This window comes from Dendropsophus ebraccatus, chromosome 4, assembly GCF_027789765.1.
Source record: "Dendropsophus ebraccatus isolate aDenEbr1 chromosome 4, aDenEbr1.pat, whole genome shotgun sequence".
In the NCBI taxonomy this organism is placed as follows: Eukaryota; Metazoa; Chordata; class Amphibia; order Anura; family Hylidae; genus Dendropsophus; species Dendropsophus ebraccatus.
In genome coordinates, this window is record NC_091457.1 from 139,032,364 (window position 1) to 139,058,437 (window position 26,074).

Here is a 26,074-nt window from a genome sequence, read left to right on the forward strand (position 1 = left end):
GGGACAGGGCAATGGGAATTGGGTGCCCATCCTATGTGGGAGTCAGGGGACAATACATATTATAATTTATTTATAAGCAGTGACTTCCTTTACATTGGAAAGAATTCACTTGTACTAAAAAAATCTCATTTTATCTGCCAATGTGACTATTCAGAACAGCCCAGCAGGCTAGTGGTTAATAGAGTCAGCTCCCCTCCCCATCCCCATCCCATCTCCTCCCCCTGCCTCAGCTACAGGAGACAGAGCAAGCAGTAAAGGTTGGAGGAAACAGCAGAAGACACAGAGGAGATCCTGTTTTGCTGACCCTTACCACACTCATCATGTATAAACCAGGAGGGACCATGCTGCTAGCTGCTCTGTGCCTGATGGCCATGCCACTAGGTGGGTACTACTGTGCCAGGCTGGGCAGTCTCTATGGGTTCTGTGCAAGTTTATCAACTGTTAGGAGAACATGTGGCAGGGGACATGATCAGACAGGACTCCATATAGAAAAGTAATGCAGCTGCAAAAGTGCATGTCTGTAAGTGTCTGTCCTTATGATATGGTGTATATGTTGGTGGAGGATTACTGGGGGGGGGGCATGAATTTACTGAACAATGCGGGCGACACAAAGTTGGCATGACTCGCTTGGTGTGTTTCACACTTATCCTTACAGTATACATTTGTCTATGCCCAGATTTAAGTTTGTGTCTGTAATAAATGTGTTGGTTCTCATGGGTCATGACCCCCTTTAACCATGCCCCCTTTTCTGGTTTTTGAAAATGCCTAAGGCCTCATTCACATATTGCTGTCTGCCAGTATATACCGGGATACAGGCAAAAAGATATGCTTATACCATAGTGGGCTCATTGAGTCTAATAGACTGAACATTGTCTACTAGTAAATATTTTTTGTTGTTGTTTTTGATTTATTTATTTTTTTGCAGCAGACTATGCTTTTGTGACCTGCAAAATAGAGTATACCTTCAGGAAATGAAGCCTAGTCTCTGGCTGACAGCTTTTGGAACATTAGGCCCCGTTCCACTGAGCAAAGGTAGCGGAATTCCGCAACGGAATTGTCCGCCGCGGAATGCCGTTAGCCTCCCGCTCATAATGGGAGTCTATGGGAGGCGCGCACTCCTGCCCTGTCCGCGCTGAAGAATGAACATGTTCATTCTTCAGCGCGTACAGAGCAGCAGCGCGCGCCTCCCATAGACTCCCATTATGAGCGGGAGGCTAACGGCATTCCGCGGCGGACAATTCTGTTGCGGAATTCCGCTAGCTTTGCTCAGTGGGAACGGGGCCTTAAAGGGGTTGTCTGGGGTTAGAAAATGTTGATATTTTGCTGGGGATACATTATATTGTATATTAAAAAAAGAAGTGATGCTTACCTACCCCAATCCCCTGCCGTTCTTACCCCCCTCTCATCACCACTGATTATTGGTTCCTGTAACACAGGGGCGTAGCTAGGGGTTCAGCCTAGGGGGGGGGCGAGTGAGTCTGAGTGGGCCCCCAACCAACCTTACCCATAGGGAACCTCAGCAGGTGACAAGGCTTTCTGAATAATAAAGGGAATATTCTTCTACATTACTCATAGTGAATAAGGATAAAGAGCAGTGTAAGAAGCTTCTGTACATTTCACATATAGAACCACAAAAAAATTTAAAGTGCTTAAGATTAGAAAAATATAGCTGCCTTCTTCCACAGACAGCACCACTCTTGTCCTCAGTTTGTGTGTGGTATTCGACTGAAGTGAATAGCGCCAAGCTGTGATACCACACACAACCTAAGAGCAGGGGTGGCGCTGTTTTGGAAGAAAGCAACTATGTTTTTTTTTCTTAATTCTGGAGAACCCTTTTAACCAGATTATCTTTGCCTAAAAATAATAGTGGTATAGGTAATATGTTTTTAGACATTAAGGCTATGTTCACACTGCGCATTTCGTACGCCGCCGTACATGTGCGGCTGAAACTACGGGAGTGGGAAAAATCGACATGCGTCGGATGCGTACAAACCGCGAACATACGCCCGTAGTACAGTTATGCTTCCCTAGATTGTTTCGAAGTGATCTGAAACAGGTCATTTACTTGGAAATCTTCGCCCAGCCCAATAAAACTCACAGAACCTTTTGGATCGAAAAATCAAGTTCAATTTGTCTGCAATAAGTACTTCGTACGGGACCGCTTGGGAATCCACGGCCGTGAGTTTCAACATTTCCGTCCTCAAACAATGGTCTTGTTCATTTTTCACAGCGCCGTATACTATCCGGCCGTAAGCTCATACGTAGTGTGCATTGTGCGGCCGTATATCGTATACTTTCAAGCGAACGCATCAACCTCAAAACTACATGCAGAAACATACACAGTCTGAACATAGCCTCAAAGGGGTGAGCTGGTTGTGATCATACATGTACAATCCAAGATATGGGATGAGCTGCTAGATATCCATTTCCTATCTCTATCTATCTATCTATCTCCTATCTATCTATCTATCTATCTATCTATCTATCTAATCTAATGTAAAAAGATTCTCTCCACAGACTACCCCTTTAATCTCTAGTGTCCCACTTCGCTGTATGTCAATATATCTGTTTGCTGGTATCGCAGTGCATACCTGCAACGGGCAGCAAAAACGACAAAATGTTAATATGGCCTAACAGATCATCATAGCTTTTTTATTTAATAAATCTGCAATGTATCGCAGAACAAAGATCTAGAAAAAGACTGAATTTCCTAAAAATATATTTCTAGTTCAGTGATGGCAGCAGAGATCAGCAGATGTCACTGCTCAGGTGTAGATTTGCAGGGACTAACACTAGTCATCAATAGCATCATGACAGCAAGTAAAGGAAGAGAAGGAGCATCATGACTGGCAGTGCAATATGGGGACCTGTAGGGGGCACTGTAGCTGTCATTCTTGGGGTGCTGCTAAAAAAATTAAAGCATCAATTTTGACCAGCATCCAAAGGACATATACTCGCTCTACTCTCCTCCCTTGCCATTGTGGCAGCATTGCTTCCTTAATCACCACTGGGGGCTGTGTCTACAGATAATAGCAGGGCACCAGGGAAGCATTGCTCCTGGGGGATTGGTAAGCACACTGTAGTGTGTCATTTTATTAGAAATACTCATCTGGATTTGCAGATTTTTCTGTGGATCTACAAGTAATCCGCTGCCAAATATATAACAATAGGATTTGCCTGCAGACTGTTTTTTTTTTTTCTGTTCAGTTCAATGGGGGAAATTGTGCAGCAAATCTGTGCAGAAGACATACCCACATTTACTGTACTGTGATCCGCTAGATTTATCATTAAATCTATGGGACAGGCAGAACTTTAAGTGGAGTCTGCTTGAAAGTTCTGCGCATATTCCACAGTGTGCACATACCCTATCTCCTGCAGACACGAAAGATCAGGCAAGTTGAAACCTAACATGTTGTTTGTTTTGTTTTTTTTCCTTTAACATTTTGGGGGGAGGGTCAGGACTGCCCCCAACTCATTTATCAACAGGGGGCCACCTAATTCACAGTAGGTTCAGCTGACTTTTATCTAGCAGTGTTTGTTTTTGTTTGGCTGAAAAGAAAAACGCCTGTCCTCCTGTTCAGACCCAGCCATTTGTTATTTCTCTTGTATGGCTGCAAACCTCTGCAGTCTGTATAATGTATATCCCACTTGTGACTCCAACACACCATCCACAGGCGTGAAAAAGGAGCGCTAACGTGTGATCACACTTATCGGGACACACTATTAACTTTGCAGGGTAGAAACTGAGAATATTCGGATGACTAATGTTATTGTAGCCTGCGGCCTATTATCTGCATATGGGATGTTACTGCATCTCTGTTTACACCTCAGAGGTTACAGCTTGTTGTCATAGCAACGTGAACCAGTGTAAAGTCTGGAAGTGGCGGTGCTGGGGGGGCAAACCGCGATTTATCGCAGAGTAGCAATCGCAGATTTTAAATTTGGTAAAATCAAAAAATTTACCTCAGATTGCGATATGTGGGGATGAAAATAACTTTTACGTGTGATGATGACTCTCAGGGGGAAGAAGGTCAATACATCCCATATTGAGTAATGTAGAAGGAAGTTCACCTCTCTTCTGTTTGGCTGCCAATCTTCTGACCTCATAATCTAGATCAGGGATGGGGAACCTTCGGCCTTCCCGCCAGGGCCGCTTCTGCCATGAGGCGGAATGAGTATTCCGCCTCAGGCGGCAGATTCTGCGCCCCTGCAGGGGGCGGCAAGATCTTCACCGCTGTCATTTTAGTTAAGTTTAACTTAGCTAAAATGACAGCAGCAGTCACGGCCTCACCACTGCCGGGTTCCCTGTCAGAAGTCACCAGGCAGCATTTTCCCTGGTTGGCTGCTTGCGTGCGCCACAGCTGTCTGGCGCGACGCTACACAGCTCTTGTCACCAGGGAGCTGGAGTGTTGCCATGCATTGTGCTAAGTTCCAGGGGTGCGGACTGGGGGGGTTGTTTGCGGTGGGGGGTTATGGTTGCGGTGCGGCGGGGGGGGGGGGGTGTTTGTGGTGCGGTGCGGCACGGAGCGGGGGGCAGCTGTAGCCAAGGTTTGCCTCAGGCAGCAAAAAGCCTGGGAGCGGCCCTGCCTCCAGCTGTTGCAAAACTACAATTCCCATCCTGGGAACAGCTGGAGAGCCAAAGTTTCCCCATCCCTGATCTAGATTATGGGTGTCAAACTTGTTTGGCACCTTTGATCTGGATCCATTGAAATAAATCCAGATGTGATCCTCTTTGGGTGTCTGGACAGGCATTTTTTCCGTTTCATCACCTCACATCTGTCATAGCGGAAGATTTTCCAAAGGAAGTAGGCCGGGAACTGAAACAACACTATCTGGTCCTTGGCACCATATCGATGTTAAATGCAGAAGTAAAAGTAGTTTGTGGGTTTTATTGACTTTATTTCTTTGTTCTCTTCTTCAGTGTTCGGTGACGATTGTTCGCCCTACGTCGGATCTGACTTTACTCCACATCGGGGACAGACATGCGTTTTATCGTTCTGCGCAGGAACTTGCACTGAGCGTTATTGTAGCATTATACCGGGCACACAGCTGGACCAGTCCCAGTTCATGTGTATTCTAAACAAGTAAGTGTCTTTGGTGAGATACAGATACCGGCACTACTACCTCCATCAGGCAGGAATAGTATAGAGGATGGTTGGAGTATTACACTTATAAATCCGTATTTGCACTGGTGGTGCTCACTTGCTGAAATCGTATTCATACATAACCGAAAAGGAAGAAATTTGTAAAGGCACTCACCATTTTGTGTTTCAAACTTTATTGTTGTGTGAACATCAGTTTGCAGGCGGCGAGGACTCCAAATTATGTGAACAGAGCAGACAGCTGTTTCGCATTCTTTGCTTCATCAGTTTGACGCGTAGAATGTGAACAGCTGTCTGCTGAAAGTGTTTGGCATCCTCGCTGCCTGCAAACTGATGCTCACACTACAATAAAGTTTGAAACACAAAATGGTGAGTGCCTTTGCAAATTTCTTCCTTTTCGGCTAAACAAGTAAGTGTTACAGATCCATAAAATACTATTCCAGTTTTAGGCCATTGACATCACATTATCCCTCAACGTTAACAATGTATAGTCATATATTTCCTAAGCTTTTAGGCTGGGTTCACACATAGTATGTTTCAGGCAGTATTTGGTCCTTATGTCGGGTCCTCATAGCAACCAAAACCAGGAGTGGATTAAAAGCACAGAAAGGCTCTGTTCACATAATGTTGTAATTGAGTGGATGGCCGCCATTTAATGGCAAATATTTGCTGTTATCTTAAAACAACGGCCATTGTATTGAAATAATGGCAGTTATTTACCATTATATGGCGGCCATCCACTCAATTACAACATTGTGTGAACATAGCCTTTCTGTGTTTTTAATCCACTCCTGGTTTTGGTTGCTATGAGGACCAAATACTGCCTGAAATATACTGTGTGTGAACCCAGCCTAATATTGTAAACAAACAGTGGTGGAGATTATATTAATACTGGCACAATGTACCAGCAGGGCCCCATTGTCTTTCCCAGTACAGTATGTGCCAGTATCATCAATAAGGGGCACGCCCAGCTGGTGGATCTGCCAAAGTCTTAAACTGGTCAGACCTGGATTTGTTTATGAAGCAGCAGGAAAAGTATTGGGAAACGTCTATAGTTTCAAGCAATGTTTAGTAGGTATTAAGGCGGACTAACCTCTTTCCCATACATCAAGGTGACCATACACATTAGGTAGTCACCAGTCAAACAGTCATCTGCCGAACGTCATAGATAAGCTGTATACACTTTAGGCGCATGTCAGTATTAAAGCCCTAAGCCCATGTCAGTGGATAAAGCCCTTAAGGCTATGTTGAAAACATGGATATAGTCATTGGCTGTATCCATGTTTTCCAGACAACCTAAGAGCTTTATCCAACTTCAGCAGCCCCCACTAATCAAATGCCGAACGTTCGGGTTCGGATGGACTCGAGCATGCTCGAGGTTCGCTCAACTCCAGTAGTGAGTCATTGAATTGAGGTTTTTTAACTTGTGCACAGAGCTCAGACACCCTTGGAAATTCTCTTCTCATCTAGATGTATCTGGAAAGTATGGTTGATTCCCTGCTACTATTACCACATAGAAATACATTGGTATCCTATCACAGCAGAGGCTCACACTTCCTAGGGCTTATGTAAAACTCCTGACTGAGGCCTCCCATGCTTGATTGTGTTTGTGACACGTGGCAGAGAACCACATGGTAGAACCGCACATGGTTTTACAGCAGATTGCTGAGGTTTAGTCATATGGTCTTTGGTCATACAGTCAGAAAACAGAAGTTTGCTCATTTTGGGTCCCGCTTTTGTGCTCAGTTCTCAGATGAGTACCTTCAAGTGTATCTGTCACGTCAAAAGCTTTGATTGGTCTGGGTGTTCAGACGCCCCAATGATTGTTTGAATGAGCGGAGAGAAGCACATGGCTGGACGCTGTTTTTCTCCCATTCTGTACAGAAGACAGGAGACTAGCCCATAGACCAAGGCAGTTTCTAGGTCATTTTGGCAACAGGGCAAATCTTGATAAAAGCGATCAGACAAACATCTCAGGCTCCGCACTTATCCAGCAACTTCATTTCCCTTTCCCATCTATAAGGTCCCAAACTGAAGAATTCTGCTTCTTAATACAGTAAAGCATTATACACTGACATACAGGATGCTGGGAAAGCTGGGAGACCTCCATTACACTGACATACAGGATGCTGGGAAGGCTGTGTGACCTCCATTACACTGCCATACAGGATGCTGGGAAAGCTGGGAGACCTCCATTATACACTGACATACAGGATGCTGGGAAAGCTGGGAGACCTCCATTATACACTGACATACAGGATGCTGGGAAAGCTGGGAGACCTCCATTATACACTGACATACAGGATGCTGGGAAAGCTGGGAGACCTCCATTATACACTGACATACAGGATGCTGGGAAAGCTGTGAGACCTCCATTATACACTGACATACAGGATGCTGGGAAAGCTGTGAGACCTTCATTATACACTGACATACAGGATGCTGAGAAAGCTGTGTGACCTCCATTACACTGACATATAGGATACTGGGAACGCTGTGTGACCTCCATTATACACTGACATACAGGATGCTGGGAAAGCTGGGTCACCTCCATTATACTGACACATACAGGATGCTGAAAAAGCTGGGTCACCTCCATTATACTGACATACAGGATGCTGGGTGACCGCCATTATACTGACATACAGGATGCTGGGTGACCTGTGACGCCGGGGGCGGGACTTATCATCGTGGGTGCCGGGCTTATCACAGCGGGGGGCGTGGGATTATCTGGACATATCGGGCTCCCTCTGGGCAGGATTCCCCCCACCCCCTCCTCATAAACCCCCATCAGCAACTCACCCTGCTCTTCACTGCTCCTCTTCTTGGTGAGTCCTCCTCTTCTGGCTTCCGGTGCAGGCAGCTAGCCTGTAATACAGAGGCCGCCTGCACAGGAAGCCTCTATGTCTGTGCCCCTGCTGTTCCCCGCTATTCCCTTTAGCAGTGCATGTGTCTTAAAGGCGTAAGCACAGCTAAAGGTTTGCCAGGGGATCTGGAACTTAGATTCTAGATCCCCGGGCAAGCCCTGATGATGCAGGGGGTGCGGGCCGGGTACTGTCGGGCCTAGAAACGGCCCTGCCATAGACTTTCTCTTGAAGCCTGTAGAGGGGACTGGGTGTACTTAGTGTACACTGCTCCCCACTAGTACCAGGGACTAAGCACCAGACCCTGACTGATCAAAATGTTTGATGATGTCCGCGCCTCTTTCACTGCTATATTTCTTTTGCTGTTTGTGCCTATTTTATTTCATTGTGAACTTTTTTGTTGTTAATACTTAAAAATGGTCACATAACTTGGTGCCAGTAATGCAGTTACAGTCTACAGTGGGGAAAAAAAGGATTTAGTCAGTCACCAATCGTGCAAGTTCCACCACTTAAAAAGATGAGAGGCGTCTGTAATTGACACCATATGTAGACCTCAACTATGGAATACAAAATGAGAAAACAAATCCAGAAAATCACATTGTCTGATTTTGTAAGAATTTATTTGCAAATTATGGTGGAAAATAGGTATTTGGTCAGTAACAAAATTTCATCTCAATACTTTGTTATATATCCTTTGTTGGCAATGACAGAGGTCAAACGTGTTCTGTAAGTTTTCACAAGGTTGGCACACACTGTTGTTGGTATGTTGGCCCATTCCTCCATGCAGATCTCCTCTAGAGCAGTGATGTTTTGGGGCTTTCGCTTGGCAACAAGGACTTTCAACTCCCTCCAAAGGTTTTCTATAGGGTTGAGATCTGGAGACTGGCTAGGCCACTCCAGGACCTTGAAATGCTTCTTACAAAGCCCACTCCTTCGTTGCCCTGGCGGTGTGCTTTGGATCATTGTCATGTTGAAAGACCCAGCCACGTTTCATCTTCAATGCCCTTGCTGATGGAAGGAGGTTTGCACTCAAAATCTCACGATACATGGCCCCATTCATTCTTTCATGTACCCGGATCAGTTGTCCTGGCCCCTTTGCAGAGAAACAGCCCCAAAGCATGATGTTTCCATTCCCATGCTTTACAGTAGGTATGGTGTTTGATGGATGCAACTCAGTATTCTTTTTCCTCCAAACACGACAAGTTGTGTTTCTACCAAACAGTTCCACTTTGGTTTCATCAGACCATAGGACATTCTCCCATTACTCTTCTGGATCATCCAAATGCTCTCTAGCAAACTTCAGATGGGCCCGGACATGTGCTGGCTTAAGCAGTGGGACACGTCTGGCACTGCTGGATCTGAGTCCCTGGCGGCGTAGTGTGTTACTGATGGTAGGCTTTGTTACATTGGTCCCAGCTCTCTGCAGTTCATTCACTAGGTCCCCCCAGGTGGTTCTCGGATTTTTGCTCACCGTTCTTGTGATCATTTTGACCCCACGGGGTGAAATTTTGCGTGGAGCCCCAGATCAAGGGAGATTATCAGTGGTCTTGTATGTCTTCCATTTTCTAATTATTTCTCCCACAGTTGATTTCTTCGCTCCAAGCTGGTTGCCTATTGCAGATATAGTCTTTCCAGCCTGGTGTAGGGCTACAATTTTGTTTCTGGTGTCCTTTGACAGCTCTTTGGTCTTCACCATAGTGGAGTTTGGAGTCTTGACTGTTTGAGGGTGTGCACAGGTGTCTTTTTATACTGATAACAAGTTTAAACAGGTGCCATTACTACAGGTAATGAGTGGAGGAAAGAGGAGACTCTTAAAGAAGTTACAGGTCTGTGACAGCCAGAAATCTTGATTGTTTGTAGGTGACCAAATACTTATTTTCCACCATAATTTGCAAATAAATTCTTACAAAATCAGATAATGTGATTTTCAGGATTTGTTTTCTCATTTTGTCTCTCATAGTTGAGGTCTACCTATGTTGTAAATTACAGACGCCTCTCATCTTTTTAAGTGGGAGAACTTGCACTATTGGTGACTGACTAAATACTTTTTTTCCCCACTGTAAGTACTCCATGCCTTTTCTACATATTGCTACAAGGTCACTAACTTCCTTTACTATCCTAAGGGTATGGATAGGGAATTTCATCAGAAAATGACTTATTGTTTAATTAATGTTTTGTGTAAAGGTGTGTACACAAACGATAATTGGCCCGATCGTACGATTAACAATGTCGGAGTACTGATTTTTTTTTTTCATAACGATCAGCGTTTAGACGGTACGATATATCGTACGGAAAAATCGGTTTGCGATCGTTTTCCGATCCCGCAGCCCGGCCCCCCGCTCATCCGCAGCCCGGCCCCACGGTCAACCGCAGCCCCCGATCGCAAACCCCGTCGCAGCTCTGATCGCCACCCCCGGCGCCCCGATCGCCACCCCCGCCGCCCTGATCAGCGCCACCGCTCCAATTGCCACCCCCCCGCTGCCCCGCACGCGAGCTTACGTTACCTGCTCCACGTAGCAGGTCTTCGAAATCCCCGACTCCCCTCTTCAGTGCATTGATTGGCTGAAGTGGTGAGCCGGGAATTTCAAACGGCTCCTCTTCAACCAATCAGTGCTCCTCTTCAGCACTGATTGGCTAAAGAGGAGCCGTTTGAAATTCCCGGCTCCCCTCTTCTGCCAATCAATGCAAGGGAAGCAATAATTGGCTGAAGAGGGGAGCCGGGTCTTCAGCCAATCAATGCACTGAAGAGGGGAGTCGGATTTTGTAGACCTGCTACGCGGAGCAGGTAGCGTATGCTCGCGGGGGGGGCGATTGGAGCGGCGGCGGGGGGGGGTGGCGATCGGAGGGGTGGCGATCGGAGCGGGGGGGGGGGGCGGCACGATCAGAGCGGCGGGGGGGGGGGGGGTACGGGCGGCGATGAAGCCGAGGGCTGCGGATGAGCGGGGGGGGGCGGGGGCGGGGGCGGGCGGCCGGACTATCGCGCGACGATTGTTTACACGGAACGATCCGCAAATTTTTTGCAAACGACTATTTGATAACATGTTGAAAGATCAAAATGAACGATTTCTCGTTCGTCGTTTGATTGTTCGCTGCGTTTACACGTACGTTCGAATTTGATCGTTGTCGCGCAAATTTGCACAATAATCGTTCCGTGTAAACGCACCATCAAACATATTTAAGATTTTTTTTTTTGTGGCATTTTTTTTTATTTTCTATTTTTCTATCTATATTATAAAATAATCCTAAGATCTTGCAGTTTTCATTCTCACCACTGGGGTCAAAAATAAGCTGAGACTTCCTGTTCTGTCTGTGTTGATAAGAGAAGGCTGCTGTAAAGTGATCTGTTTAGCATTTCATGTGACACCAATAGATAAATAGCATCAATACAAGACAATAGTATCTCCCCGTGGTACAACCTTTTCAAAGGTCACAGAGCACATTCACTGATGTTTTACATTCAAGGGGGCAAAGTCTGTCTATTGTCATCTATGTCCAAGAGTCTTGCTGTAAAGCATGTCACTAAATATTGTTAAGAACAGCCCAGGCAATATGGCAGCCCCCCATAGCAATGTACAAAAAGTGAGATTAAAAAAAGGCAGAAAATAGAAACAAATTAAAATAAAAGAACATGTGTTAGTATCTCGGATTAGTTAAAAAAAATGTAGGTGACACATTCCCTGTAAAGGGAAACTGTCCTCACTTTTGCAATTCCTGCAGGGGTGGGGGGCATACCAGAAAGAATCAGAGAATATTAAAATGGAAGCTGCAGGGGGATCGGGGTAGGCAAGTAAGGCTTCTTTTTTATTTTTACACCACCTTCAGCCATATTTGACTTTTTTCTTTTTATCATTGGACAACCCCTTTATTGGGTCAGGGTGGATTAAAGAAATGTAAAAAAGTGATTGGCTGAGCAAAAGTTTCCTTGTGTCAAGGTGGAGAGCAGTAAGTAGAGATCAGTGGAAACCTGGTGAGCAATAGAACAGTGATAGGGGATCAGGTGAGTACTCCAGTATCTTCAGGGTGCTATACTGCACTGTAGACTGCCATCTGCCATCTTATGTTTGGGGTGACTAGCCGATGAGTTAGCTTATAAATAGCTTAGGCAGCTTTAAAGAGGACATGTAGTCTCTCCTAAAAATATCTGCCATTATCCATTGTGGAGCTGCCCCCATTCACTAGCTGTTGGGGCTGGTGACAACCAAGCAGTAGTGACTGCCCCATAGACTGTGAATACTGTTTCAGCGCATTAATTGTCAAGGGGTCTAAGAAGTAGTTGAAAACTAACTGCACCAATGGCTAAAGAACAGTGAGGGCTCCACATAGGTATTTATTTATTATTCATGCCCCTTCCCCTCCCGATTATCCCTTTCCAAGGCCGCAGCTTTGTAGAGTTGTATCACATCCTTTCCCTTTGGTTAAGTCTAGATTTATGTATTCTTCCCTCTTGTTTTCGGTTGATTATTTTACGTAGAACTCTGTCTTGGACCGTGGTATATATGTAACCCTGTCTACTCCCAGTAGATGTAATAGTCCTTAGGTTTTGCACCTAGAGCATTATTATTGTCAGTTTGTTCCCTTGCTTTCTCATTTACTGAACAAACATTGCTTAAAGGGAACCTGTTATAACTTTCATGCTGCCCAAACCACAAGTCACTGGGATGATTTGCATTGGCGTCTTCGTGCCCCATCAGTCGTGTCTCTTTGTTTGGTTCTAGGGAGAGATCTATCACTCAAGGTCTTCAGGATAGACAGAAGCTGACTAGTAGTTCAGGTAGCATGACAGTGATAACAGGTTCCCTTTAAATCCATTCTTGGTTGGCCCCTTTTATGCAGCTTATTGGCTCTTTGTACGCTTCTTTCTGAAACACTCAACCACTTGTTCCTAGTGTCTCATTCTACTTTTTGTTTAGTTCTCTGTTCCTGATTGTAATCTTTTTCTTTTTCTGCTGTAACCTCACATTTACTAGAGTATCTTCTGTACTAACGCTGCTAGACTGTTATCTACCAGATGGACAGATTCCCTTACAGGGTGCAGACTGATCTGAGATCTTAGTTTCACAATGCATTGCATTTTTCTTACAAGAAAACCCTTTAAAAAAGGGTACTATTACACAGCATGATAATTTGCAAAATCAGGCTGTTTCAGCAGATTATTGCTCTGTGTAATAAAGACAATGATTAGCCGATGACAACCATCTTTGTCTGATCGTGTCTATTGGTCCTAACCTAAAATCATTGGCCAATGGGATCTCATCGCTACGCCAACGGCTGATAAATGTGTAAAGAAAATAGTAACCTTCATACATTACCTGTCCATGTTCCCCAGTGTCTTCCTCTCTGTCTTCTCCCCCGCTCCCTGCAGAAGTCTGTGCAATTGCAGAGCTGATCTCTGAAGTGACAGACTGCTTAGAAAATCACTGGCCAGGACGGGACTACAACAGCCAGTGATTGGCTGAGCAACCTCTCATTTCAGAGACCACCTCTGCAGTTGTACCGACTTCTGCAGGGAGCGTGGAGAAGACAGGAAGACATTGGGGAGTGTATGAACTTTGTTATTACAGTTTTAGCGCAAGGGCAGCAGGGACATCGCTAGCGATATATACGTGTAGCAATATATACAGTATAAAGAGTCGTGTAATTGGCTTTTTTTTTTACTATACTACTATACTATACTATATTTACTGCTAGAGGGCCTGAGTTTGACACCTGGGCTCTAATACATTCTGCTACAAGGATGTATTTTCTCCGTCTTATATACTATGGTAAACTCTAATTGTAACCACTTATGAATCTAATTTTAATATCAAATTAGCCTAACAGCCTTGTTATGGTTGAGTCAGTTTTAGGATATATTTTACCATTCTTTGCCCTGTAAGTTCCGGGTATAGGTCACCATCTTTTGGAAAATGGGATCCAACATATTATGCAGCGTATTGACCATGGGTACACTGAGTTTAAAAGACTACATTGAGTCCATTATCAGACCGTATGTATTCATATAGTGAGTCTAAGCAGTGCAGCAACACATTTCAATTGCACAAAATTAAAATTCTGAAAGTGGACAGAACATAGTCAATATTTAGCTATCTAGGTTTGAGTTACCTTAAAATGTTCCCGTCCCTTCAAAAAAAACTATTGAGATGTATGTAAAGTTTTGATGGGGATCATGAGAACAAGGTGGGAGAAGTGCTTGGCTACGTGCTTCTCTCCTTGCCTTGCTGCACAAGAACAGCTCCATAGACTTACTACAGAATGCAAGCAACAAAACAGGGAGAGAAGTGCTTAGCCAAGCACTTCTCCTGCTTAATTCTGGCGAACAGTGGAGATCTGAACACCCAGACTGATCAAAACTTTTCACATGTCAAAAGTTTTTTTTTTTGTTGTTTTTTTTTAAGTGACAGGTACACTTTAAATTTCACAAGAATAGTAGATAAGTTGCCTGACCTAAATTTATTCAGCAAGTAAAGCAGATTTTTAAAAATTAAATTCATAGGAAATTATGATCACACTCTTTGGAAACCTCAACTAGCTAATAATAAAGAGTACCACGTTAAGTGACATTCATGGCTAAAAAAAAAAGAAGTAAAAATCCCAAGATTCCACATCCCCATTTTCTTTAGTTTCTTATCTAAAAGTAACAATTTTGGAGAACTTGTGGTCACTGTTATGTGTTAAAAGGTGCTATAGCATCATGTCTGTATGCCCCAAACTTTTTCTTGGTCAGGGTTAGAGTGTTCAGACCGCGACCAGTCAGGAGAATGAACTGGGAGAAGTCAGCGTGCAGCGCAATCTCCTCTCTATCTATATGTAAGTCTATGAGGCCGACCAGGTCGGACGGACACAGAGTGAGGAGAAAAATGTGCAACAGCGCAGGCTTCTCTCAGCTCATTCTCGTGATCAGTTGTACGATCAAAACCTTTGACGTCTCTGTGACGTGATCCAACGGCATCTAGATCGAATAATCTTCAAAACTTTATAAAGTGCGAAGTACAACATACAACGTCTTGACCCACATGTGGTCTTTGTCAAGTTATATACTTGACTAAGACTCCATGCAGGTCGAAACGTCATATGTTGTACTGTTCTACTTGGCACTTTAAGATTTGAAGATTATTTTATCTGGATGCTATTTGACTTTGGATTATGTTGTATTGGTCATTTGTGGACCTCCAGTATGCATCCATTTGGATCTCTTGGTGCTGTTGGACTATTCTTGGTTTTGTGGTAGGTCTCTGTGACATGTCAAGTTTTTTTGCCAATGACAGGTACTCTTTAAATGACTGCTGTGTCATTATCCATGTAGTGTCATTGTTCCAGAGATTCACTTTTTATTTTCTAAGTTTCCATTGACCAGAAATGGTCATGTTACTGTTAGTTTTGGCACCCAGTATGCTAAGGAACAGTCACAACCACTTTGTTTTCAACGGGTGGAGCCTCAAGTTCATGCCCCGTTGAAAGCAATAGTGGCTGCAACCTTGACCATCTTTGTGCTTCATTTAAACCTGTCAAGAGAGAGGTCACCACTGCCCTGAACAGAGCATGAACTGTAAAGGACAACTCCGGCCATTTAGGTTTTTATCTTATTTAACACACAATACAAAGTTATATCATTTTGTAATGTGTGTTAAATAAGATATCTGTATCCCCCCCCCTCTGGGAGTGAAATAAAGCATACATACCCAATAACTGTCGACCACCTCCTCTTCTCCCGGGCGCCATATTGTTGTCAGAGCTGGAGGCAGGCCTGGTCTTCTTCCTCCTCAGCGTCTTCCATCCAGTAATCCAGTAAAGTGAATGGAATAGGAAAAGGCTGCTGGTCACATGGCTTCCAGCTTGCTCAGCCCTGCACGTCGGCAGCCTTTTCTCTCCCATTCACTTTACTGGAACCCGGAAGTGAGGGAGTTCCGAAGACCACGGCTGGAGCTGAAGGGGACACAGCCAGCGTGAGATTTAAGAGGCAATTGTTACCAGAGGGATGGTCAGTAGAGATGAGCGAACCTGGAGCATCCTCGAGTCCATCCGAACCCGAACTTTCGGCATTTGATTAGCGGTGGCTGCTGAAGTTGGATAAAGCCCTAAGGCTATGTGGAAATCATGGATATAGTCATTGGCTGTATCCATGTTTTCCAGACAACCTTAGAGCTTTATCCAAGTTCAGCAGCCCCAGCTAATCAAATGCTGAACGTTCGGGTTCGGATGGACTCGAACTCGAACCCGGTTCGCTCATCTCTAATGGTAAGTATGAAGTTTGTGTGTCTGTTTTTTTTCAATCCCGCTGAGTTGTCCTTTAAGGTGCCCATACGAGTGAGTGAAAAGTTGTCTGCCCATACGAGTGAGGGAAAAGTTGTCTGAACTACAGACATGTCTGGCTGCCTGGCTAGCTTTTATGGAGGCCCCAAGAGTCTCCTCTGACATATGATATCAGGGGTGAGAAGGGTTGGGCATGTTGGACAGAAAAACAAATACAGAGTTTGGCTGCAAATTATCTCTCTTGCCCCCACTGAGTCCAAGCCACGTTTTCACGTGCATAGCAGGATCGGGAGGTATAGCTGCCAATTGAACAAATATTTGGTGGTGACTGACCAGTTGATATCCTAGACCTTCATGAGCATATTTGGTGCCAAAACTAATAACCATGATTGTTATTGAATGGGTGCCTACAAAAAGCACTCTCAAACGTACTTACTATACTTACCACATCGGTCCGGGTCCCGTCACGGATCCCACTGTTGACACAGAAAAATCGCTGAATCTTCTTCTTGCGCCCATTATGGTAATGAGCCGAGATGAGTCCAACGTTCATAGGAATTGACTGATGAGTTCAGCTTATTCATGAGGTCCTCTTCTCGTTGCCACCCATCCATCCTGGAACTTGATTGACGTTTTTAGTCTTCTCACGAATTCCTGCGCAGGAGCCATGGCGAAGGTCTCGTCACTTCTGCGCATGCGCGGTAAACAGTGAAGCTGTGGATCGGCTTCAATTGTGAACTGCGCATGCGCCGAGAACGTCCGTCATGTCGCCTGCGCGGGATCTGGCGAGAAGACACAAGACGAGGAGGAAGACGATCGGCGTCAATTAACTGTCGGAGGCGTGGAGAAGGCTGGACTTCGGACCCGGCAAGGCACTCATTACTATAATGGGCGCAAGAAGAAGATTCATCGATTTCTCCGTGTCAACAGCGGGATCCGGGATGGGACCGGGACCGATGTGCTAAGTATATTGAGCTTTATTGCAGGGTATGTCCGTTTCTGCCTGGGGCCACAGGGTGACAGGTTCCCTTTAACTTTTTTTATGACTCCAAATCAAATGACACCAGTGTCTCGTGTAACTGATAAAACTTCCAGAAATGATAGAACTTTCACAAGAATTACAGAAGAAATATCAAGGAATGCTTGAAGCTTTGGTATATACTTTTTATTTTTTTATATTCAAATGTTTATATGCTTTTAAGGAGCTGGAGCAGAAACTTTACAGCCGTGTCCCCTCTAGCTATTGCTCTCCAGCTGAGGGCTGTCGGGGGCATGCTGGGAGTTAGAGTTTTCACATTATAAAATAAATGGAATGGAGAAGAATAAACACTAGATACATTTAGTATATGCATGACATTTATATTTTTTTCTTTTTTCATAGCCTTTACTTTGTGGTTGGATGCGGCATCGTAGTCTTCTTATCACTCGTTGTTGGTGTTATCGCCTGTTGCTGCAAGTCTCTGTGTATGTGCTTCGGCCTCTGTTGTCCTCGACGTTCACAGGGTAAGTAAATAAACTAGATATAGAAAGCGATGTTGTAAAGTAAAGCTCTAGACCAGGGGTGGGGAACCTTTTCCATGTCGAGGGCCGGTCGGGCATTAATAAAATCATTTGAGGGCCGCATACCGTGTGCGGCAGTTAGTAGCGTGGGTTTGCAGTACCCAGGGCAAGGCAAAGTATTGTTCCCCTAGTTCCCCTGCTATTGTAGTTAACCCCCAGTGATGCCCCTTGTAGTCTAGTTTAGTGATGCACGATGCACCGAAATATCGATACTACTATCGATATTTCGGACATAAAAACGGTTCGGTACCAGGATTTCCTGGTATCGATACTTTATGTTAAGCTGCATAATAGAGCAGCTTAATATAAAGTATAGAGCAGAGAACACGGGCAGCGGCTAGTTGAGCGCCGGATGTGTTCTCTGTGTGCCACCCCCGGCCCCCTGGTGTCCCCTCCTCCGCCCACGTGATCTCCGCTCCCGGCGGCGGCAAATTCAAATAGCCGGCACATAGCGAGCGCTAGTGCTGGCTATTCAGGGTAAATGCCGCTGTCACAACTGACAGCAGCATTTAACCCTTCCCGAGCCGCTCCATATGCAGCAGGAGTCTGCTGCATATGGAGCGGCCCCCACTGCTAATGACTGCGGCCCGCGAGCGTGTTCGGGCGGCAGTCATTTAACTATTCCATTCCCACCCGGCAGTTCCCCACCATCCAGCACCTGCCAGTTCCGCACCCGCCCCGAGCAGCATGGTCCCCCGCACCCGCCCGTGCAGCATGGTCCCCCGCACCTGCCCGATCCCCCACCACCACCCTTCCCCCGGGTACAGTGACACAACAACTCGCAGCATACCTTCTTGTGGGGAGTTGTTGTGCACAAGGAGGTATGCTGGGAGTTGTTGTGTCAGGAGGCTGCTAACGCACTACAACTCCCAGCAGCATACCTCCTTGTGCACTACAACCCCCAGCATACCTTTTTGTGCATAAAGAGGTATGCTGGGGGTTGTAGTGCACAAGGAGGTATGCTGGGAGCTTCAGTTTTGCATTAGCAGCCTCCTGATACAACAAATCACGGCATACCTTCTTGTGCACTACAACTCCCAGCATACCTCAGTGTCCACTACAACTCCCAGCATACCTTCTTATGGTGATTTGTAGTGCACAAAGGGGGTATTCTGGGAGTTGTAGTGCACAAGAAGGTATGCTGAGAGTTGCAGTTGTGCAGCAGAAGCCTCCCGACACAACATCCCAGCATGCCTCCTTGGGCACTACAACTCCCAGCATGCCTCCTTGGGCACTACAACTCCCAGCATATCTTCTTATGCACTACAACTCCCAGCATATCTTCTTATGCACTACTACTCCCAGCATACCTCCGTGTGCACTACAAATCCCCATAAGAAGGTATGATGGGAGTTGTAGTGCATAAGAAGTTATGATGGGAGTTGTAGTGCATAAGAAGGTATGATGGGAGTTGTAGTGCACAAGGAGGTATGCTGTTGTGCACAGGGAGTTATGCTGCAGGGTAGAGGGGAATTAAAAAGTGTTATTAAAAAATTAAAAAAATCACAATAAAAGGTTCTAATAATCCCTTTTGCTTTTAAAAAAAAAAAAAAAAAGTGGAAGAAAAGGAACATACATGTTTGACATCCATTGCATGCGTAATTGTCCGAACTATAAAATGTAACAAAGTTATCAAAAATCACATAAATAAGTATATCGCTTATATTTGTATTGTTACTTATTTTTTTTTAAACTTTATTTAGTATCGAATTGGTATTGAGTATCGAAATAAGAAAGCTGGTATCGGTATCGAACTCAAAATTCTGGCATCGTGACATCCCTAGTCTAGTTAACCCCCAAGTCATGTCCCTGGTGGCCTAGTTAACCCCCCCAGTGATGCCTCTGGTAGGCCTAGTTAACCCCCATCAGTCATGTCCCAGGTGGCCTAGTTAACCCCCATCAGTCATGTCCCAGGTGGCCTAGTTAACCCCCATCAGGCATGTCCCAGGTGGCCTAGTTAACCCCCATCAGGCATGTCCCTGGTGGCCTAGTTAACCCCCATCAGGCATGTCCCTGGTGGCCTAATTAACCCCCATCAGTCATGTCCCTGGTAGCCTAGTTAACCCCCATCAGTCATGTCCCTGGTAGCCTAGTTAACCCCCATCAGTCATGTCCCTGGTGGCCTAGTTAACCCCCATCAGTCATGATCCTGGTGGCCTAGTTAACCCCCTATCAGGCATGTCCCTGGTGGCCTAGTTAACCCCCAAATAAAAAAAATAAACATCCCACTCACCTTACCTCCGTTCCCACGCTGCCCATGTCCTCTTCTGTCCCAGGTCCTCTGTGCCGGTCTTTCTCCTGCAGGCGGCGCGCGATGAAATGACGTCATCGTGCGCGGCCCGCAGGAGACTGAAGACACGCGCCGCTCTGCTGGGGAAGAAGCCGGCATAGACAGCATCCTCCTGTGTCCGGCAGCTGTCACAGACACCGGAGGATGCTGTGTATGCCGGCTCCTTCCTCCTCCAGAGCGGCGCGCATCACAGGGGAGCTGCTGTTCCCCACCCCTGCTCTAGACTATTGGTAGATAATCTTGGCTCTCCGGCTGTTGCAAAACTCCAACTCCCATCTTACATGGAGAGCCAAAGCTGTTCAGGCATGATAAGAGTTGTAGTTTTGCTACAGCCGGAGAGCCAAGGTTCACTACCCCTAGGAAGGCTGTAAGGTAACATCTCCCTGGCCTTGTAGTCCATGCTCTGACATAGGACAAGGTATACATTTACAGCATAATGAAAATATAAATTGCTAAAGTTTCTAGTCTGACTTTTTTTAGTTAATTTTTTTAGTTTAATTTTAGGAAACAATAACGTTATTCCTTTTTATATTGCAAAGTATTAACTCTGTTTTTTTTTTTCTACAGCCCATGTGACCAGCAGCGTGGCAGTCACCAATGTGGTTCGCCATCAGCCCCTTGTGCAGTTGCCATATTCAACACCTACCACAGGATACATGCCTGTGGCGAACCAAACTATGTACGTTGGACAGGGTCCACCACCATATCCAGGTGAGGCAGCTGGCTATGTCAGTTACCCAACTAAATAAGGTGGTAAGTAATCTTTAGTCAGTATGCTGCATCTACAAGCATGGCCACATATACACTATATGGACAGACGTATTGGGGCACATACACATTGCACATACAAGATACTACCTATAGGCATTAACATGGAGCTGGCCCCCAGTTGCAGGTATAGCACCTGCCATGTTTTAGGGAAGATTTTATATAAGATTTTGTAGGTGTCTATGGGAATGCCTATTCATTCAGAGGTCACACAGTGATATTAGATGGGACTGACTCACTGTCTTTTTTCTTGTTAAAGTGTAAAGTGTAGTACAAGTGATTTTAAGAAACTCTGTAATATGTTTTATTAAGCAAAAGAGTTTCCTTCTGTACTCAAAAAGCTGTTTTCCTGCCTCCCCCCTCACTTCAGAAGAAGCAGGATTTTTGTGTCCATTATGCTCTATGGAGAGGGGAGGGGTCGAGGCGGTAGAGTGAGGAGAGGAGAAAAAGCAGCCCTGCACAGTCCACCAACAGATCTGACGAAAGATTATCTGCCAAAGATTTGAAGCCAAACCCAGGAACAGACTATAAACAGAGAACAGGTCATAAAGGAAAGACTGGATTTCTCCTCTTTTCAAATCCACTCCTGGGTTTGGCTTCAAATCTTTGGCAGATAATCTGTCGTCAGATCTGTTGGTGGAATAGGGCCTTTAGCCTGCCTGTCTAGGCCAACTCCACCGAACTTTACAGCTAGCATAATGCAGTCAGTGAACCTTTTCCTGGCATTTATCATCCATCAGATTGCCAGATAGAGAAGTGTTATTCGGTGATAAATAGTTGGGGCCTAATACTTTTGTCCATATAGTGTAGTTTGTTATGTGAGCTTCTGTAGTCTGCATGCTGCATTTCCATATAGGCATCATCATGTGTAAATCTCCATGCTTAAAGGGAACCTGTCACCCCCCGTGCCGGGGTGACAGGCTCCCGACCCCCCGTTAGAGCCCCCTATACTTACCTAATCCCGCCGGGTCCCGCTTCTGGAGATGGTCGGGTGATGAAGATCTCAGCCGCTGCAGCCCGGCGCGCGCGCTGAGAGATGAGTCCAACACCCATAGAGAATGACGGGAGAGTCCAGTGCTCCGTCATTCTCTATAAGCGTTGGACTCATCTCTCAGCGCGCGCGCCGGGCTGCAGCAGCTGAGATCTCCGTCACCCGACAATCTCCAGAAGCGGGACCCGGCGGGATTAGGTAAGTATAGGGGGCTCTAACGGGGGGTCGAAAGCCTGTCACCCCGGCACGGGGGGTGACAGGTTCCCTTTAACTCATATCACCAGTCTTGTGTATGTGAACCACTATTAAAAATCTTGCACGTTGTTCTGTGCTTACACAGTATTTGGGCCTCATTTCAGTCAGAATATTTACCAAAACCAGGAGTGGAAGCTACACCGAGAAAAAAAAAACAGATTTTTCATTTTTTCTGTGTTTTGGATCCACTTCTGGCTTTGTAAATGACCACAATGAGGCCTAAGATACTATAAACTGGTGTAAAGTAGAATTGTCTCAGTTGCCCCTAGCAACCAATCAGCTTCCACATTTCATTCCTCACAGACTCTTTGGAAAGTGAAAAGTGGAATCTGATTGGTTGCTAGGGGCAACTGAGCCAGTTTCCCTTTACACCATGTTTGATAAATCTCCCCCCTAGTCTTATCCTGTCAGTCTACCCGGTCTAAGGGCCCTATTCCACGGGACGATTATCGTTCAGATTATCGTTAAATCGTTCGAATCTGAACGATAATCGTTCGGTTGAAATGCAGTTAACGATTAACGACCGAACGAGAAATCGTTGATCGTTTAATAAGACCTGGACCTATTTTTATCGTTGCTCGTTCGCAAATCGTTCGCATTGAATAAGACATCGTTCGGTCGTTCTCAATAGATACGAACGCAATAGCGAATAAATAGCGAAGAGAAACAATCGCAATTACGATCATAAGTAACGATTATCGTTCCATGGAAATGAGTGAACGTTTTCAGGTCTTTCGCAATAGCGGTCGTTTGAGATCGTTAATCGTTAACGATTATCCAAACGATAATCGTCCCGTGGAATAGGGCCCTAAGAATTAGACAAATGAAGAAACTTGATTCCTCCAGCTCATATAAAATTCCAATTTTATTGTACCAAAATTCTAAAATCGCCGACGCGTTTCGAGCCCACCTGGCTCTTAATCATGGCATCTGTACAATATTGACAAACAAACCAAGTGTTAATATACAGAAAATACAAACGTGGTTAAAAAACATAGACATATATATATAATCTATCTCACACACAGAGACATACACAGAGAAGAATATATGTTTTATATATATATATATATATATATATGTGTGTATATGTATATATATATATATATATATATATATATATATATATATATATATATGTATGTTGAATATATAGTTATCATGTACTGTAAAGGTGATTGGGGCTTGTATTGTGTCCTGCACACTGTACCTTGCTATATTTGTGCTTGCTTAGTTTACCACATAGTTTACTATAATATTATAATATCAATGAATGCACGTATTAATGTGGGATCAGTATGTGATAAGCCTATGTGTATGCACAAGTAGAGATCTCGCTTCCCCCGCAACATCAAGCTGTTTAATACGGTTTTAAGTCCAACTCATCTGCTCTTTATTACATCTCCCACTTGCATATATCTACCCTATCTGTAGATAAAGGAGATGTGCAGGACTTACCTGGGCTCTTGTGCTGGGGAAGCCCACTGGGCACTTAAAGGGAAAGTATCAGCAGGTGAGAAGTCTCTCACCTGCTGATGTGTCTCTATTGCTAGGATGAAGCTAAGTTTCTTACCTTGATCCTCTGTACCATTTTTGTGTACTTTGTAGTTTTTCATATACTAGTGAGCCAGTTTGGTGCACTGGGGGTGGGACTACAACCTTCAGTCTACCGATCCACCCCTGGCTGGACCGCCCCTTCTAATAGATAATCATCCAGTGCTGCAGTGATGAGTGCCAGTGTCATCACTGCAGAGCGCAGCCCAAATATTTATTAAGAGGTGAATAGATGCACTAAGGGTAGTGTCCCACTCCGAGTGCACCAAACCACCTCATTAGCATATGAAGTTAACTACAAAGTACACAAGAAGGGTACAGAAGATCAAGGTAAAAAATGTACCTTCATCCTCAGTGCCCCATGCACTATAGGGACATATCAGCAGGTTATATACTTCTGTGGCTTTTATATAGCCATGATACTTCTTGGTGACTTCTTATAATTTACAGTGTACAAGTGTGGACCTTACCTTCATATGTAATGGAGGATAAATTTGCCACTCCTCATTGGCTCTACTGCTAAAATGTAACCTAGTGGTCATGAATTTTTTTTTTTTTAAGTAAAAATATTCTTTGTGGAGGCTGCTTTTGAGGATATGTTTCTTGTTATAAAGGGGATGTCCATGAGTTATATTTTCTGATGTGTTTGTATAGCTCTTGTTGGCGACAATTATATATTTGTTGACCTTATACTTGTCATTTTACAACCTTGGAAATAAAAATGTTGAGGTAATTGCATGTGGTTATCTTAAAGGGTGACTCCCATATTAATATAGTTATACATGTAGGACGCATCGAGTTATAGAGGAACTCCGGCAAAAATTATTTTCTTTCAAATCAACTGGTGTCAGAAAGTTTTATAGATTTGTAATGTACTTCTATTGAAAAATCTCAAGTCTTCCAGTACTTATCAGCTTCTGTATGTCCTGCAGGAGGTGGTGTATTCTTTCCAGCCTGACACGGTGCTCTCTGCTGCCACCTCTGTCCATGACAGGAACCGTCCAGAGCAGTACAGGTTTACTCCTGCTCTGGACAGTTCCTGACATTGACAGAGGTGGCAGCAGAGAGCAATGTGTCAGACTGGAAAGAATACACCACTTTCTGCAGGACGTACAGCAGCTGATAAGTACTGGAAGACTTGAGATTTTTTTATAGAAGTAAATTACAAATCTATATAACTTTCTGACACCAGTTGTTCCATTGGAGTACTACTTTTTAATTATTTTTGCAAATGGATTAATTGATCAAGTTTGCCTCCTACTTCTCCTGATATTTATCCAAATACTATAAATTATACAGTGTATGTAAATAATATATTTATACATATTTGTATATAATATATCCGTCCAACCTCTCCTTTTTAAAGCAGAGTGGTGGTTGGTAGCCTAAACAATGAACTGTCAACATTGGAAGGAAAAGTGACGTGGTGTATGCAAAGAACCTGCACTGTTCATCCCTCCCATGTGTAGAGATATTACGAAGGAAGGATTCACCCTTAGGCCCCGTTCCCACTGAGGAAAGGTAGCGGAATTCCGCGACGGAATTGTCCGCTGCGGAATGCCGTTAGCCTCCCGCTCATAATGGGAGTCTTTGGGAGGTGCACGCTCCTGCTCTGTACGCGCTGAAGAATAAACATGTTCATTCTTCAGTGCGGACAGGGCAGGAGCGCGCGCCTCCCATAGACTCCCATTATGAGCGGGAGGCTAACGGCATTCTGCGGCGGACAATTCCGTCGCGGAATTCCGCTACCTTTCCTCAGTGGGAACGGGGCCTAAGAACCTGAATGATGGTGATCAGAACTTAAAGGGGTTATCCAGCGCTACAAAAACATGGCCACTTCTCTTGTCTCCAGATTGGGTGGGGTTTCAAACTCGGTTCCATTGAAGTAAATGGGGCTTAATTTTAAACCACACCTGAACTGGAGACAAGAGAGGGGAAAAAGTGGCCATGTTTTTGTAGCGCTGGATAACCCCTTTAAACACCAGTTACTTGTACAACAGCTAATATGTCTTCTTCTTCCAGGTGCAGTTAACATGGCCTTTGAAGAAACACCATAAGTGGATCCATCTAGGCTGGTGGAGGAGTGATACTACTGCATCTCAAATAGACAAAGTTACATCTCTGACATGGTTCAAGGACTGTCCACTATTATAATTGTTGTACTGTTTTCATTCAGTTTTTTTGTTTTGTTTTTTACACCTTTTTTTGTACTTTTTTTTTTAGACTCAAACAAAATAGGAAAATGCATCAAGCCAATTGTCATCAGTGTATAAGGGAAACTGGGTATATTTACTCTGATCGCACCCCATAGACCAGCAGTATATACCACTGTGGGCTATACTGTAAAAAAAAAATACTCTGTGCAGTATACTGCAGTTTTTTGTCTACTATTATATGGAGTAGGCTAATGGATATGTTTATACGAATGGCAGGAGTTTTT

At 44.6% G+C, this 26,074-nt stretch overlaps 1 protein-coding gene across 2 annotated transcripts; it reads left to right on the forward strand.

The window, feature by feature from the left end:
• The first annotated feature begins 213 nt into the window (after window positions 1-213).
• LOC138788841 (protein shisa-4-like) lies at window positions 214-25,963 on the forward strand. 2 transcript variants are annotated; one of them, XM_069967178.1, is made up of 5 exons: window positions 214-381; window positions 4,922-5,084; window positions 17,598-17,719; window positions 20,634-20,819; window positions 25,657-25,963. In XM_069967178.1, the coding sequence occupies exons 1-4, from the start codon at window positions 321-323 to the stop codon at window positions 20,813-20,815; spliced, it is 528 nt and encodes a 175-aa protein (XP_069823279.1). In that variant the 5' UTR covers window positions 214-320; the 3' UTR covers window positions 20,816-20,819; window positions 25,657-25,963. The 2 variants fall into 2 exon arrangements, with proteins under 2 accessions (XP_069823279.1, XP_069823280.1); XM_069967179.1 differs by having other exon boundaries at window positions 218-381; window positions 20,634-20,777.
• Window positions 25,964-26,074: the final 111 nt, after the last annotated feature.